Here is a 14,864-nt window from a genome sequence, read left to right as displayed (position 1 = left end):
TCCACAGACAACAATGGGAAGATTGACCAGTTAGTCTACTTTGGCAGCGTTGGTTGTGGAACAAATGTTGGTTGGGATATTGGGGAAACTCCTTGCTCTTCCCAAAAGTGTAATGGAGTATTCCGAGTCCATTCTCAATTTGTTACTGTTAATTTGTTCTTAGTGCTAAAATGCATGTATTGTCCAGTGCTATTTGCACCAAACTCAGGATTTAAGAGTTAAATACATTGCTGGGTCTGGAGTCACATATGAACAAGCTCGGATAAGGATGGCGGACTTCCTTCCACGAAGGACATCAGTGAACCGGAAAGGTTTTGCAAAATATTAATTAGTCTTGTCCTATTACAATGATCTTGTCTGTAAGCACTTAATGCGACAGGTTCGCTAATATCACATCTACCGGTAGGGCTAAATAACTTGATTCCCTCTATCACGATGCACAGGAGAACGGTCTGGTTGAATGAGGTACCAAGAAACTTCAATGTGCCACAATCAACGACTCACTTAGGAAGGAAAACTAACGGAGATAAGGAGCAGGAAGGGGGAAAGCCAGGAGCAGGATCAGGTGGCTCATGACGCTGTTCGTGATGTTAACCTTCACAGAATTTTCCTCTGTCCAGATGAGAATAGCTGGTTATCACCTCTGTTGGAGCACCAAGGGGAACACTCTGAACATGTCAACGTGCCACAGCCAACCTCTCCGAACATCCTGACTATCCCGCACGTCTCTGCCAGATTTCCAACATAGCTTCCGTGGTTGTTCAAATAGACGCCGAGTTCAGTGCATTGCAACGGCATTGCTAAGATTTAAGCCCATATTCCCAAAAGGTCTCTTTATATATATATATATAAGGTTACAGAAGGGGGTGAGTGGGCACAGGGCGGGTTATATATAGATTAATAGATACCTTGGAGCTAGTTGAGGCTGTAATCCAGTCGAGGGTTTAGTGAATTTATAAATAGAATGAGAGACATGTGGGAGTGAGTTACAGCCTGAAATTTAATTGGCTTCAATGAAAAGAAAACCTAGCACGCTATAGAATGGTTGGCCGGAACACTGCGAGTGCACACAGATGGAGACCGGCTCTCCGCAGATGCCCCTTGCCCCACTGAGTCCTTGATCCCACATCAACACCCGAGGGAAGATTTTCCCCCTTTCCATCGTAATGATAGTGTAATCCCAGGAAGCAACAAAGAGCAAAAGACTGGGAGGCTCCGTGTCAGACGTCGGGTAATCTGCTCAGGGAGGTGCAATCCAGCTGTGGTGGTAGACAGGCACGCGGGAGTATCTACGCAGGTACACAGGAGTATCCGTGCAGGCACACGGGAGCACATTGGCAGGACAAGGAAGGAGTTCTGCATGGTCAATGTGAGGAGCTGGGCACTAAATTAAGAAGCAGAACACAAAAGGGTAACAGTAACTAAATTATCAACTTGGTCACCTGCTTACTAGCACACGGCAAATAAGATGAGACAAATGAATGCGTAACTCATGGACAGATGTGGTAGAAGTGCGCTCTGGTTCATGGCGCACTGGTGCCATCATTGGGGAAAGTGGGAACTATCCTGTTGGGATGGTCCACCCCTGAACTCTGCCGGGACTGGTGTTCCAGCCAGCTGCATGATGATGGCAGTGGACATTAAACTGAATAGTAGGGTCAAAGGGTCAACACTGGGAAGGTTTGGTCAATCACAGAGTAGAGACAAGGCTTGAAAGAACGGTAGAAATATGGGGACGGTAGGTGGACTGTGATAGCGGGAACAAATGTGAGAGTAAACCAGCATATGAGGCTACAGGTTACAAAAATAATGCAAGGATAAAAAAAACCTAAAGGATCTGAAGCACAGAACATTCAAAACAAAACAGATGAATCAACAGCACAAATTGAAATAAATGTAATCTGATAGCCATCACAGAGACAGGACTGCAGGATGCCATTGACTGGAACCTGAATACTGAGGGGTAGGTAATATTTAAAAAATATAGGAAGCTAGGGAAAGATGGAAGTGTGGCACAATATGGAGAAGTGACTTAAGTTTCAGAAACCAGGATGCAGAAGCAGTTTGGGTGGAAATTAGAAATAATAAAGGCAAGTCACTCACGTGGGAGATGTATAGCCACCCTCTGCACCACCCCCTCCCAAACAGTAACCACATGGTAGGATGGAGCAACAAGAGTTTGTTGGATAGGCACATGGAGGAATGTGAGATAGAGGGATATGCGAGAGGAAAGGGTTAGATAGCGTGAGGGTGGTTTGATGGACGGCACAACATGGTGGGCCGAAGGGCCTGTTTTATGCTGTATGGTTCTATGGAAATAGAAACTGTCAGAAACACTCAGCAGGTGAGGCAACATCTGTGAAAAGGGAAGTGTTTTGGTGAGGGTTTTTGACCTGAAACATTAACTCTGATTCTCTTTCCACAGACGCTGCCTGACCTGCTCAGTGATTCCAACATTTTCTGTTTTTTTTTCAGAGTTCCAGTATCTGCAGTTTTCTGATTTTCACTTCTTGCACTGTCCTTTTTGGAATGAGAACTGCCTACTGAATAACGACTGTATGCCCTGGCTTGGGATTTGCAATGCTATGTAATAGAATGAGGTTAACAGTTTGTTATCAGCAGCATCCTTCTGTTGCCATCAAAAAGGATGCAGAAGTTTAAGGAAAGTGTAATCTCTCACCCTCTTGCCTCCACCTGCCTATAGTCCATGCAGTATTGAATTAGGGTTAATTCATGAGTTTTCCTGCTTTTGCGATCAACTTTCCTGAAATAGAAGACAGCAAATGTAATATAATGTGGGAAGTGAGAAATTATCCACTTTGGTAGGAAGAATGGAAAAGGAGAATAATTTTTAAAAAGTGAGATACTAATAAATATTAGTACATAGAAAGCTATGAGGATCTTTGCACACAGATAACAGTGAGTTAATAAGTAGGCACAGCAATCAATTAGGGAGGCAAGGGGGTTGGAGCATAAAACTAAGGAAGTCCTGTTGAGAATATAAGAATCCCAGTGTCACCACAGTGTTCTGTACTCTGGTCTGATTTGGTCAATCTGGAAGAGATTGCTGTGCCTTTGGCGACGATCTTTGTGTCCTCACTGGCCACAGGAGTAGTGCCAGATGATAGGAGAGTGGCAAATGTTGTTCCTTTGTTTAAGAAAGGGAATAGGGATAACCCTGGGTATTACAGACCAGTGAGTCTTACTTCAGTGGTGGGCAAATTACTGCAGAAGATTCTTAGAGACAGGATTTATGGGCACTTGGAGAAACAAAGGCTGATTAGAGACAGCATGGCTTTGTGAGGGGCAGGTCATGCCTCACGAGCCTGATTGAATTCTTTGAGGATGTGACAAAGCACATTGATGAAGGTAGAGCAGTGGATGTGGTGTACATGGATTTTAGTAAGGCATTTGATAAGGTTCCTCACGGAAGGCTTATTCAGAAAGTCAGGAGGCATGGGATCCAGGGAAACTTGGCTGTGTGGATTCAGAATTGGCTCGTCCATAGAAGACAGAGGGTGGTGGTAGATGGAGCGTATTCTTCTGGAGATTGGTGACCAGTGGTGATCTGCAGTGATCTGTTCTGGGACCCCTGCTCTTTGTGATTTTTATAAATGACTTGGATGAGGATGTGGAAGGGTGGGTTAGTAAGTTTGTTGATGATACAAAGGTTGGTAGTGTTGTGGATAGTGTAGAAGGTTGCTGTAGATTACAACAGGATATTGATAGAATGCAGAGCTGGGCTGAGAAGTGGCAGATAGAGTTCAACCCAGATGAGTGTGAAGTGATACACCTCTGGAGATCAAATTTGAAGGTAGACTACAAGGTTAATGGCAGGTCTCTTAGCAGTGTGGACGAACAGAGGGATCTTGGGGTCCACGTCCATAGATCCCTCAAGGTTGCCACGCAAGTGGATAGGGTTTTTAAGAAGGTGTATAAAGTGTTGGCCTTCATTAGTCGGGGTACTGAGTTCAAGAGCCGTGAGGTGATGTTGCAACTCTATAGAACTCTGGTCAGACCACACTTGGAGTATTGTGTTCAGTTCTGGTCGCCTTATTATAGAAAGGATGTGGAAGTTTTAGAGAGGGTGCAGAGGAGATTTACCAGGATGCTGCCTGGATTGGAGAGCATGTCTTATGAGGAGGTTGAGCGAGCTAGGGTTTTTCTCTTTGGAGAGAAGGAGGATGAGAGGTGACTTGATAGAGGTGTACAAGATGATAAGAGGCATAGATTGAGTTGACAGTTAGAGACTTTTCCCCAGGGTGACAATGACTAACATGAGGGGACATAATTTTAAGGTGATTGGAGGAAGATACAAGGGGGATGTCAGGGGTTTTTCCACAGAGAGTGGTGGGTGCGTGAAATGCACTGCCTGCAGAGGTTGTGGGGGCAGATACATTAGGGACATTTAAGAGACTCTTAGATAGACACATGAATGATAGAGAAATGGGGGGCTATGTGGGAGGGAAGGGTTAGGTAGATCTTAGAGCAAGATAAAATGTCGGCACAACATCGTGGGCCGAAGGGCCTGTACTGTGCTGTAATGTTCTGTGTTCTATGTTCAAGGAAGGGCATACTTGACTTGGAGATGTTGTTCATCATCGTACGTGGTTCCTGAGAATTAAGGAATGAGCTTTCACTCTGGTTTTGTGAGTTTTGATGAACTGACTGTTGGTTGATGATCCACAGACCTTACTAGGGATGGGTTAGGGTTCGGAAGCAGATAGGAGGGGTAACAATGATTCACTAGGTTGATTGACAGAATTGGAGGAGTATTCTATAAGGAGATTTGGAGTAGAATGGTCTCTGGAATTTAGAAGAATGCACTGTGATCTCAGCAAAGCAGAGGCCTTGACAGATTGGTGCCAAAAGCCCGTTTCCTCTGGTTGGACAATCTAAAAGCAGAGATCATAGTCTCAGGACAGGAGATAAAGAGGTTCTTCAGCCAAAGTTTAGTGGACTTTTGGAATTCCCTACTCCAGTGGAAGATACGGGGAGATCGATACATTTATTCAAGACAGGAATGGATAAATCCTTGGTGATGGAAGGAAATGGAGATATATAGAGGAGGGAGGTGCAGTAGGTATTGAAGTTCAGCAATGACCTTTGAGTTGTGAAGCAGACCTGAGGGCCAGAAGGTCTACTCACCCCATACAATATTCTGTTATGTAATAAAGCCAAGAACTTCCTTTGATGGAAGCTGATATCAACTTTTAAACAACACAAGTCTTGAAAATTCACACACTGTACATAATTTATTTTGCTGAATTTGGCCTTTTTCCTAGCTATGGTGTTTCAGTATCACTCTTGGATTTTGTATGTAAATCATACAAATTATACAAAAGCGGAACATCTACAAAAACTTTGTTGCAGGTGGAAAGCAGTTATTGGCCTCTGGATGAGGGATGATGGCCATTGGTTAACCGTGTATGTTACTTAATGTACTTTTGCTATGGAGCAGTGAATAAAATCTGATGTTGAAGGCTTCTCATGGTTAAAGCAGAGAGATAATTGTCAAAGATGTGGCAAGGACAATTATACCTTTTAAGGGGAAATAATTAAAACAAAGAAAAATAAATGCAAGACTCTGGAAGGATGTCAGGTGGTGGTATTAAATTTACAGTGCTCCACTAAAGAGCCAGCCCAACTAGACTGGTCAGAATGGGCTCAGTCCAGACTGAAGGCATGCTTATTTCACAATTTGCATCTCTCACCTGTGTTGAATTGTTCAGCAGTCCTAATCTGTTGTCTTTACCATTCCCTCCCTTCCACCCCCAAACTCATCTCATGTGTTTTAAATGAGAATAACTATGTGCTCTGGTGTTTGGAGCAGATTACAGTGTCATCATCTTCACTGTTGGGTATAACCATAACATGGTGGGGTTACATAGATTATTTCAATTCTGAAGGTGACCAGAGAAATTCATGGTGGAAAAGCTGACTAATGGAGGTTGCTAAGGTAGACAATGTCTGAGTTAGAGATGCAGACTGCATGCTGCTTAATGCTCTTGTGAAGGTCTTCATACTCTAATCCTTCCTTAATATGAAGACTAAATTTGGTTTTTGACTTCCCAAGTGCAATGTCACAAAAGGTCAATATATATACTGAAACACTCCCCCTCCCACCACCCACCCCGCCTCCATACACAAAACTGTGTGACCATTGTAACACAACACCATACATACTCACATGGGCATATCTTCATTCACTTCCTGCTACTAAATGCTTGTCATTAGGCCTTCACCTGTCGAAAGGTCAGGTTGAAGTGGCCAGTAGGTTTTTTTTGGACGCAATGTGCGCCATTCCCTCAAAATTAGATTCAACTAGTGCAAGCCAGATAGTTCCAGTCATCCAGTCCGTCCACCCCACGGAGAAGGGACAGGGCTGGTCAACATTCCTAATAAGAGTTGAGCTCTTTGACTTTTCAGTTGGGTACAACACAGATACAGTTCATTCAATGAAGCAACATTTCAGTTGAGACTTTGATCAATATTTTCTGCTGCCCAAGTGCCAGCTGGTTCCTGTGGAACACCCACCCATACCAACACAGGTATTCTTCAAAACTGTGACAAGTTCAATACCAGTGGTATGTTATTTGTAGGCAGAAACATCACAGAGTAATTCACCTGATGTACACACAGGGGCTCATTTCCTGCAGTGGCCAGTGGCTAGTAACAGGGACCAGAGAGATATATTTCCTTCTTAGTCCAAATAAAGCACTTTTATTGGTATCAATTTTGAGATAATTTCTGTGTGATTCATCAATACTCAAAACAAATGAACCACAGAGCCAACTCTCCACACCCAATGTCTAATATTTGAGAGAATTAACTGCAAAATAATTCCCAAGATGTTCAATCCTCATCGTCCTGCAAAAGCTACAACCTTTGGATTCATGCTCAATCTCAATCTAGTCTATGGCATTCCATGACAAATGACTTAAGTTGAGGGACTTCTTAATATTTAATTATCTTCTTATTTTTGCTACTGATTCATTACATAATATTGCTGGAAAACCACAAAAGAATTTAGATCAGTAAGGGATGCACATTGCCTTTGGAGTTTCAGCATAATCAGTGATTTTCCCCCTTAACCAACACAAGCCTGTTCTGTTCAATCTCCCCACTCCCACTAAACAATAGCTTTTGGTACCCATAAGTAACAATGTTTTCAATATTAATCGCCTATACTCCCAGAATTAGATTTAGTGAAAACAAATCAAAACAGAAGTTGGCCTTAAACTGACTGACAATGTTCTGATCATTTAGAACCCCAAGACTTCACCAAACCCAACAGTGAAGACGTTGTCACTCTTACAGGGAGCAGAGCCTTGGCCTCAAACCCAGAAGTTGATGTGAATGATGAGAAGCTTATGAATGGTAAGCAACAAACTGTGGATGCTAGGCCGCCAGTGTATGCAGACTCAGCGTTTGCTGGTAGTGCAGATTTGGGATCATTCAGTTCTACAGAAGAATCCAGTCCGAAGGAAGAAGGTCAATCACACTTTGACAGTTGTGCATCAACATGTTCAAGGTGTGCTACTGCACATGACCATATTGTTAAAAGAGCTAAAGAAGATGAGGAGTATCAAAGTGATGAAATCAACAAAAATGATACTGGGGAACTGGAAGAGCTGCATGTAAGTGATGAAGAAAGTCACAGTCTAGGGCCTGGCACTACTGAGAACAATGACAATGCTCTTGCTGATAAGGACATCAGAAAATTTCAAGAACTGGGTCTCAACAGTACAGAAATAACTCCAAAAGTGGAAAGTGAATCAGGTGAATCTGTAGAAAATACTGTAACTGAATCCCATGAGGATGAAGAGGAAAAATTAAGAGAGCCAACACAAAATGGGGTTCTGGAAACTGACCCTGAACCTGAAGGAGAAACTGAAAAATACAGTGACAGAAGTCAGCCTGAAGAGGATGCCAATGGTGAGTCAGACCTTAAGGACACTTCTTTAAAGGAAACAGATGAGGCATCAAGTGAAGAGGAGGAAGACAAGGTCAAAGATCTGGAAGAGGAAGCACTGGATAGTCAGGCAGAAAACACTGAAACAGCATATTCTGAGCAGGAAGCTAATATTCAAAAGAGTGAATCTGCAGAAGAGGACCAAAACAATGAGGGAATTGAGGATAAATTGGATGAGCATGGAACTGCTGAAGAAAAAGTGGTAGGTTCTGAAGGTGCTGAAGATGAGGAGACTGAAGAGATTGCAAAAAGTGACAATGGCAATGGATCTGAAGAAGATGGAGATAATACCAAAACATTTGCAAAGGAAGTGCAAATAATGGATCAAAAAACTGAAGGACTCAGTGAAGGAGTGAAGATTGGCCTGGATGAGATTATTGAGGCAGGCTTCATTTCTGGTGAAGGAGCAGCCGTTTCCCTCCCAGAATCTGATGTGAAAGAAGAGGAAAAGGGTTCTGAATCTGAAGGAAGAGTGCCCAAACGCATCAGTGAGAACACAAGGCTGTCTTCTGAAGTGCAGGAGCAGGAGAAAGATGGTGAGTCAGTGAGGACTCACCATACTACAGCACCAAATGAACATTCATAGTTTTGTACCATTTAACATTCAGCCATGGAATTTGTTCTTTTGGCATCCTACACCAACTTCTTTTAACACAACTGTATGGAGAGAGGGACTGACCAATGGAATGCAATTGCATTTGAAGCTTTCACTTTTGTTGTCACTAACTTCACTACTAATAGCTGGAGTGATTCATTCATAACATCACAGAAAATTCCCATGATGCATGACTTCATGGTTTCTGTGTGGCTTCACTTATCTTTCACTATTGAATAGCTTGTTATTAGACATTTGTCATCACACTAACAGCACAATCAGATAATACTTATGACCTGAGCAGTCTAAATAACTCAAGATAGCTGGGCTCATTCAACTGAGGGATTTTTTTTGTCATCTGAATTTTACGTTTATCAAATTAGACAATACAGTTGTGCAGCTTGTGTTTACACCAACCACTCCTCTACGAAGTGCAGTTCATTTTACACTGAGGTAAAGCTCCCTCTATGCTACCCCATCAAGCTCTTTCAGAGCAGTTAAGCATGGCTTAGATACAAAGTAAAGATCCCGCCGTATCATGCCATCAAATATTCCTGAGGCAAGCAAAGCATTGATATACGTAAGAGAAAACTGTGTCCATCAAACACCTAATTCATTCATATTGTGATGTGAGAAAGCTGACAGTACTTTCTTTTTAAATAGTTGCTTAATTCCAATCCAAGAGCATTACATCCAGTGCTAGAATAACATATCCATTTGTCAAATTCTCCTTGTGATTTGGAGGAAATAACCAAAATAGTGTCATTAGCTTGAAACCCTGCACGAACAATGGTGAGATTGGCAGAGTAGAACCATATGAGATCCCAATAGTCACCAGTGTGAGGAAATCCACCCATCACAAATTATATTCAAGCTAAAGGTCCAGAAGTCAAAGGAAAATGTTGTAATGATGAGCATCAAAGATAACCAAAGTCTTAAATAGAACATAAAATGTTGAAAACTCAGCAGATCAGGAAATATCTGCGGAGAGTGAAACAGAATTAACATTTTAGAACTGACATAAGGTTGTTGACCTAAAATGTTTAATGTTTCTTTCTCCATTGGTACCAGCTGAGTATTTCCTGCACTTCCTCCTTTATTCCCGTTTTCCACCATCTGCAATAATTAAGTGCTTACTGGATTCTCACTCATTTGTATTTTGTGGATGTATCTCACATATTGGATGACAATGCTTATTTGATGGTTTAAATAATGTTTGACAGCTTGGTCTAATGGCTTGTTAAGTGTTTTAAAGTGCATTATGAGAAGATATACTAGCATTGCCTAACAGTTTCTGGTACACAGCCTAAGATGTGGTTGAACTTCGTGTGCAGAAGTTCTCAAAGACTAGAATTATTTTTCATCCTGTATCACAACCATAGGAAGTGTATTGCTTTCGGGGCACTCTCAGGGGTACTGTGCCATGAAGTGATGGGACACGTATGAGGATAGGTTGAGTGAGCTAGGGCTTTTCACTTTGGAGAGAAGGAGGACAAGAGGTGACTTGATAGAGGTGTACAAAATGATAAGAGGCATAGATCGAGTGGACAGTCAGAGACTTTTTCCCAAGGTGACAATGGCTAACACGAGGGGACATAATTTTAAGGTGATTGGAGGAAGATATAAGGGGGATGTCAGGAGTAAGATTTTTTTTACACAGAGAGTGGTGGGTAGCTGGAATGCACTGCCGGCAGAGGTTGTGGGGGCAGATACATTAGGGACATTTAAGAGACTCTTTGATAGACACATGAATGATAGAGAAATGGGGGGCTATGTGGGAGGAAAGGGTTAGATAGATCTTGGAGCAGGATAGAATGTCGGCACAACATTGTGGGCCAAAGGGCCTGTACTGTGCTGTAATGTTCTATGTATCTCCATGAGTTTCTCATTTTAATCATATTACAGCAGTGGCCAGTTTGGAAGAGGTAATGTAATTAAATATAGCCCCATTTTAATGAACAATAGGCTGGATTAACACTGGCTTCCTTCAGCTGCTTTCATTGCAAAGCGAGTGAGGAACTGATAGCCAGATATTTATGGAGCAGAAAATCTGCTGACATGAAGGCACATTGTATGATCTGAGCATGGTGGAAAATGTTGAGGAATGACGATTTCTGCTTTTAGGAACTAGGTAGGTGTAGACCACTTCTCCAACAGAGAGAACAAAACGACATGATCTACCTTTTGATGATGGTGGTCGGAGTCGGTGCTGGAAAACTAGATTACAATGAGTATCGACCTATGACCAGACATCCCAGAGAAATGAAGGAAGCAATTAATATTGATTTATTCAATGTCAATAATATAGATTTATTTCAGAAAATAATATTTTGGAATATAGCTGATTCATAATATGTGCAGACTTAAGTATATTTGGCAGAAGCATGTGACTTTGGAACTATGTTCCCAAAGGTTACAGATATGAATCACATAAAAGGACTGTGGAAATATTAGGATGCCCTGTCCCCAAGAATCAGGGGTTGAATGCACAGCCTATCACAATGATGACATTTCAACTTCATTCCAAAGCCCATCAATCTGATGGAAATCACATACAGGTTGGTGGAGGTGGAATAATGGAAGTAGATCAACAATATATATGGAGGAAAAGTCACAGGCTCAGGTTTGTCACATTGAGGAAATTTAATGTGGGTGTGGGAGAAAGAAATTTTTCAGCACAGATCTAAGTCCATCATTGTGGGGAGGGCAAATTACCAGCATAGGCCCACACCCAAGATTTTCAGCAAATATTTGTCTCCTGAGAGTGACCTCCAAACAGTTTACTTCTCACCTTTTTATTCCACCATTAGGGGGAGAGCACTGTGGGCAGTAAAGATTGCACCTGCAGATTCAATTTGTCTTAAATGACAAACTAATCTAACAATAGACTCAATAATTCTCATTTTCATGGGATGTTCTCTGTGATTTGGATCAATTACTAAGTAGTGTTTCCTGGTAAGGAAGGAGCTGCCCACCTACAGTCTAAGCATATTACAAATTTTAATTTCAGTGATACTTAGTCTTCATGTGCCCTGAATACTGAAATGCACACCCTCCAGGGACCACAGTTGAATCTAGAAGAATTACAACAAGGTTATTGGATAGATTAGGGCAGGCACGGTAGTGTAGCGGTTAACGTAACACCTTAGAGCGACCCGGGTTCAAATCCGGCCACTGTCTGTAAGGAGTTTGTACGTTCTCCCCGTGTCTGCGTAGGTTTGCTCCGGGTGCTCCGGTTTCCTCCCACATTCCAAAAGGTGTACGGGTTAGGAAGTTGTGAGCGTGCTATGTTGGCGCTAGAAACGTGGCGGCACTTGCGGGCTGCCCCCAGAACACTACGCAAAAAGATGTATTTCACTGTGTGTTTTGATGTACACATGACTAATAAAGATATCTTATCTTAGATTCAATCTCTCCCATGGTAAAACAGGCCATTATCACTTACAGTGCAGGCTCACACAGAAGGAATGACCACTTTGTCAGTGAAGCAGCATTATCCTTACCAGGGAGTCATAATGTTCAATGGAAAGAATAATTTGAATGGAGGGTTGAAAAGGAGAGAGAGCCCATCATTGAGGAGAGCCCTGTAACATTCGAACATTCAGTGGCACGGCTGAGATAGGTCAAGTGTTTATTCTATTTATATTGACTGAAAGTAATAAATCAGATTTATTTTCAGGAGAAAAAGGTAGAAGTTGAATTTGTGATGTAACCAGGACAAATTCTCAGCCAAGCCACATTTCTGGCTGTTAGGGGAAATATTTCTAGAATTTGGCCTTGTTCTACCCCTTCCTCAGCTGCACCTTCAAAACGGTTCCAGCAGAGCAAAGCTCAACCCACAAGGTGAACAGAATCCATAACAAATGAGTATAAAATTAACATTTGTGTTAGGTAATGCAGGAATGAAATCATGACTTTTTTTTGCAATAAAGGTAATAGAAGTCTGAAGTTCTCTCTCTCCAAATATTGTAGATGCTGGACCAATAGAAGTTTCCCAGATTGGGTTGATAGATTTTTCTTGGGGAAGAATATCAAGATATAAGGTTCAAAGGAGGGTAAATGGATAAGGTACAGCTCATCCATGATCTAAATTTATTCTGACAAAACTATGAAATTGGGGATGTGAAGCACTTAAAACTCACATCAACACTTCAGTCCTGATGTTTTGCTATCTCTTTGTCCTGCAGATGAAGGAGATGAGGCAGAGGTGGAGGTAGAGGAGGAGCCTCAGTTGCAGCTACCTTACAGAGATCGATCTCACATTGATAAAACCCTTCGACTGAATGAGAAGACAACAACTGATGATTACTCAGGTAGGTTGATTGTTGGGAGGGTCAGAAGTTTGGTTCTGTACAAACATAGAATCATAGAATTGTACAGCAGAAAATCGGGCCCCTTTGGCCCAACTCATCCATGCTGACCATAATGCCTATCTATACTAATTTCATTTGCCTGCATTAGGCCCATATCCCTCTTATGCCTTTTCTCTCCAAATACCTGGCCAAACACCTTTGAAATGCTATAATTGTATCTGCCTCCACCACTTTTTCTGGCAGCTCATTCCAGATATTCACCACCCTCTATGTGGAAAAACTTACCCCTTAGATCTCCTTCCCTCTCATCTTAAACCTGTGCCTTCTTGTTCTAGACTATCCTGCCCTGAGAAAAAGATTCTGACTATCTATCATATCTATGCCCCTCATAAAATTATAAATCTCTCTGAGGTCACCCCTCAGCCCCCTACTTTGCAGTGAGAATAAGCCCAGCCTATCCAGTCTCTCTTTATAACTACAGCCCTCCATTCCAGGCAACATCCTGGCGATTCATCTGCCCTCTTCTCCTATTCCTACCTTCAATAGCATGCAGCACCAGAGATTATAGCCCTTGAGGTCCTGCTTTTTAACCTTCTGCCTAACTCCTTATACTCACTCTGCAAGACCTCATCCCTTTATTTCGAACTATGAAGGCAAACATATCAAATGCCTATCATTACCCTATCCACCTGTGTTCCATTTTCAGGGAGCTACTGTCTCCCCAAGTCTCTCTCTATATCAACATCATTTTACATGTCCTACCAGAAATAATTTCTTATTTTTGCAGAAGTGAAACCAAATTTGAACTTGATTTCAATCTTGCTTTACTTCTGACAAGCATGGAATCCTTCCTGGAGCCTTCACAAGCATACAAACATAAAAATCCAAAAACCTAGCTAACACTTCCAAATGGCTGACAAATCAAAATAAAAACTGAAATTGCAGTGTGATTTGGAATTTGATATACAGTTATACAGGAAATGTATCCACTTAGACTGAAAGGCTTAAGAGAATGCTAATATAGAAATCACAAGGTTTATTTTGTATGATTATCTGAGCGTTTACCAACCCCTACCCTCAAGAAACTTCTCATTTTTGTACTTTTTATTTGGTGCATTTCCTGGTATTTGTGTCCACAAAGAATATAAGCACCACAACACTCAGGTAGAGCTGCTGTCTCACTGCTCCAGTGGCACCGGTTCAATCCTCCTCTCCAGTGATTTCTGCAGTAGTTTGTACATTTCTTCCTAAAACCATATGGTTTCCCCTGGGTGTTCCCAAAAATATGCTGGTTGGTAGATTAATTATATACCATAAATTGCCTCTAGAGTGGATGGGTCTTAAGAGAATCAGTGGGAGTTAATGGGTATGTGAAAGAGAATAGGTTGCAGGGGAGTAAATGGGCACTGATGGGATTACTCTAAATGCCAGCATGGATTTTGTGTGCCAAATGGCCTCCTTCTATGTTGTAAGAAGAAATATTAAATAACTTGTTTAAGTTTTAAATGATGGGCATTTGTTTAATTTTCTAGAAAGCTATTTATTATTTGTCATTTAAAAATAATGTTTCAATAAATATGCTAAGATTCTCTTGGAAAATAATAGGTAGGTCTAAATTTGTTTAGGAAACCATGGTTACCAGAAGATTACTGGAGCAGGGGGCACACTCATTTGCTTTGGTCCCATTTCCAGCCCAAAGTCATCGTGACACCAGGCACAGAAACAAACTGGTGCTGGGGAAACCCTGTTACTGAGGATCCTGAATGATGTTATTTTTGAGAACATTTCCAGTCCCCATCCTCTCAGTAATTAGTGAATAAGACCACACTTCCAGCCACTGGCATCCCCAATGGAGTTTTCACATCTGCCATTGCTTCCATTCAGTAGGTTAAATTATGGGGAGTTTAGAATTATTTTGGAATTTGGAGATGAGAAGTCTTCAGGGGATGTGGGGTGAAGGAATGTCATAAAAATACACAAC

General features: G+C 41.8%; 2 protein-coding genes across 2 annotated transcripts in view; one reads left to right on the top strand and one right to left on the bottom strand.

Annotated features, from left to right (window-relative positions):
• Positions 1-14,864, bottom strand: part of glis2b (GLIS family zinc finger 2b) — a 180,479-nt gene that overhangs the window by 124,736 nt on the left and 40,879 nt on the right. The gene's annotated exons all lie outside the window — the stretch shown is intronic.
• Positions 1,628-14,864, top strand: part of srl (sarcalumenin) — a 36,401-nt gene continuing 23,164 nt past the window's right edge. The window contains exons 1-3 of the mRNA XM_052021206.1: positions 1,628-1,652; positions 7,270-8,511; positions 12,758-12,883. Coding sequence (XP_051877166.1) covers positions 1,628-1,652; positions 7,270-8,511; positions 12,758-12,883 — 1,393 coding nt within the window. The remainder of the gene's footprint in view (positions 1,653-7,269; positions 8,512-12,757; positions 12,884-14,864) is intronic.

The sequence above is a fragment of the Pristis pectinata genome, chromosome 8, assembly GCF_009764475.1.
Source record: "Pristis pectinata isolate sPriPec2 chromosome 8, sPriPec2.1.pri, whole genome shotgun sequence".
Taxonomy (NCBI): domain Eukaryota; kingdom Metazoa; phylum Chordata; class Chondrichthyes; order Rhinopristiformes; family Pristidae; genus Pristis; species Pristis pectinata.
Note: the sequence above shows the minus strand (reverse complement) of the source record. Positions and strands in the feature narration are given on the sequence as shown.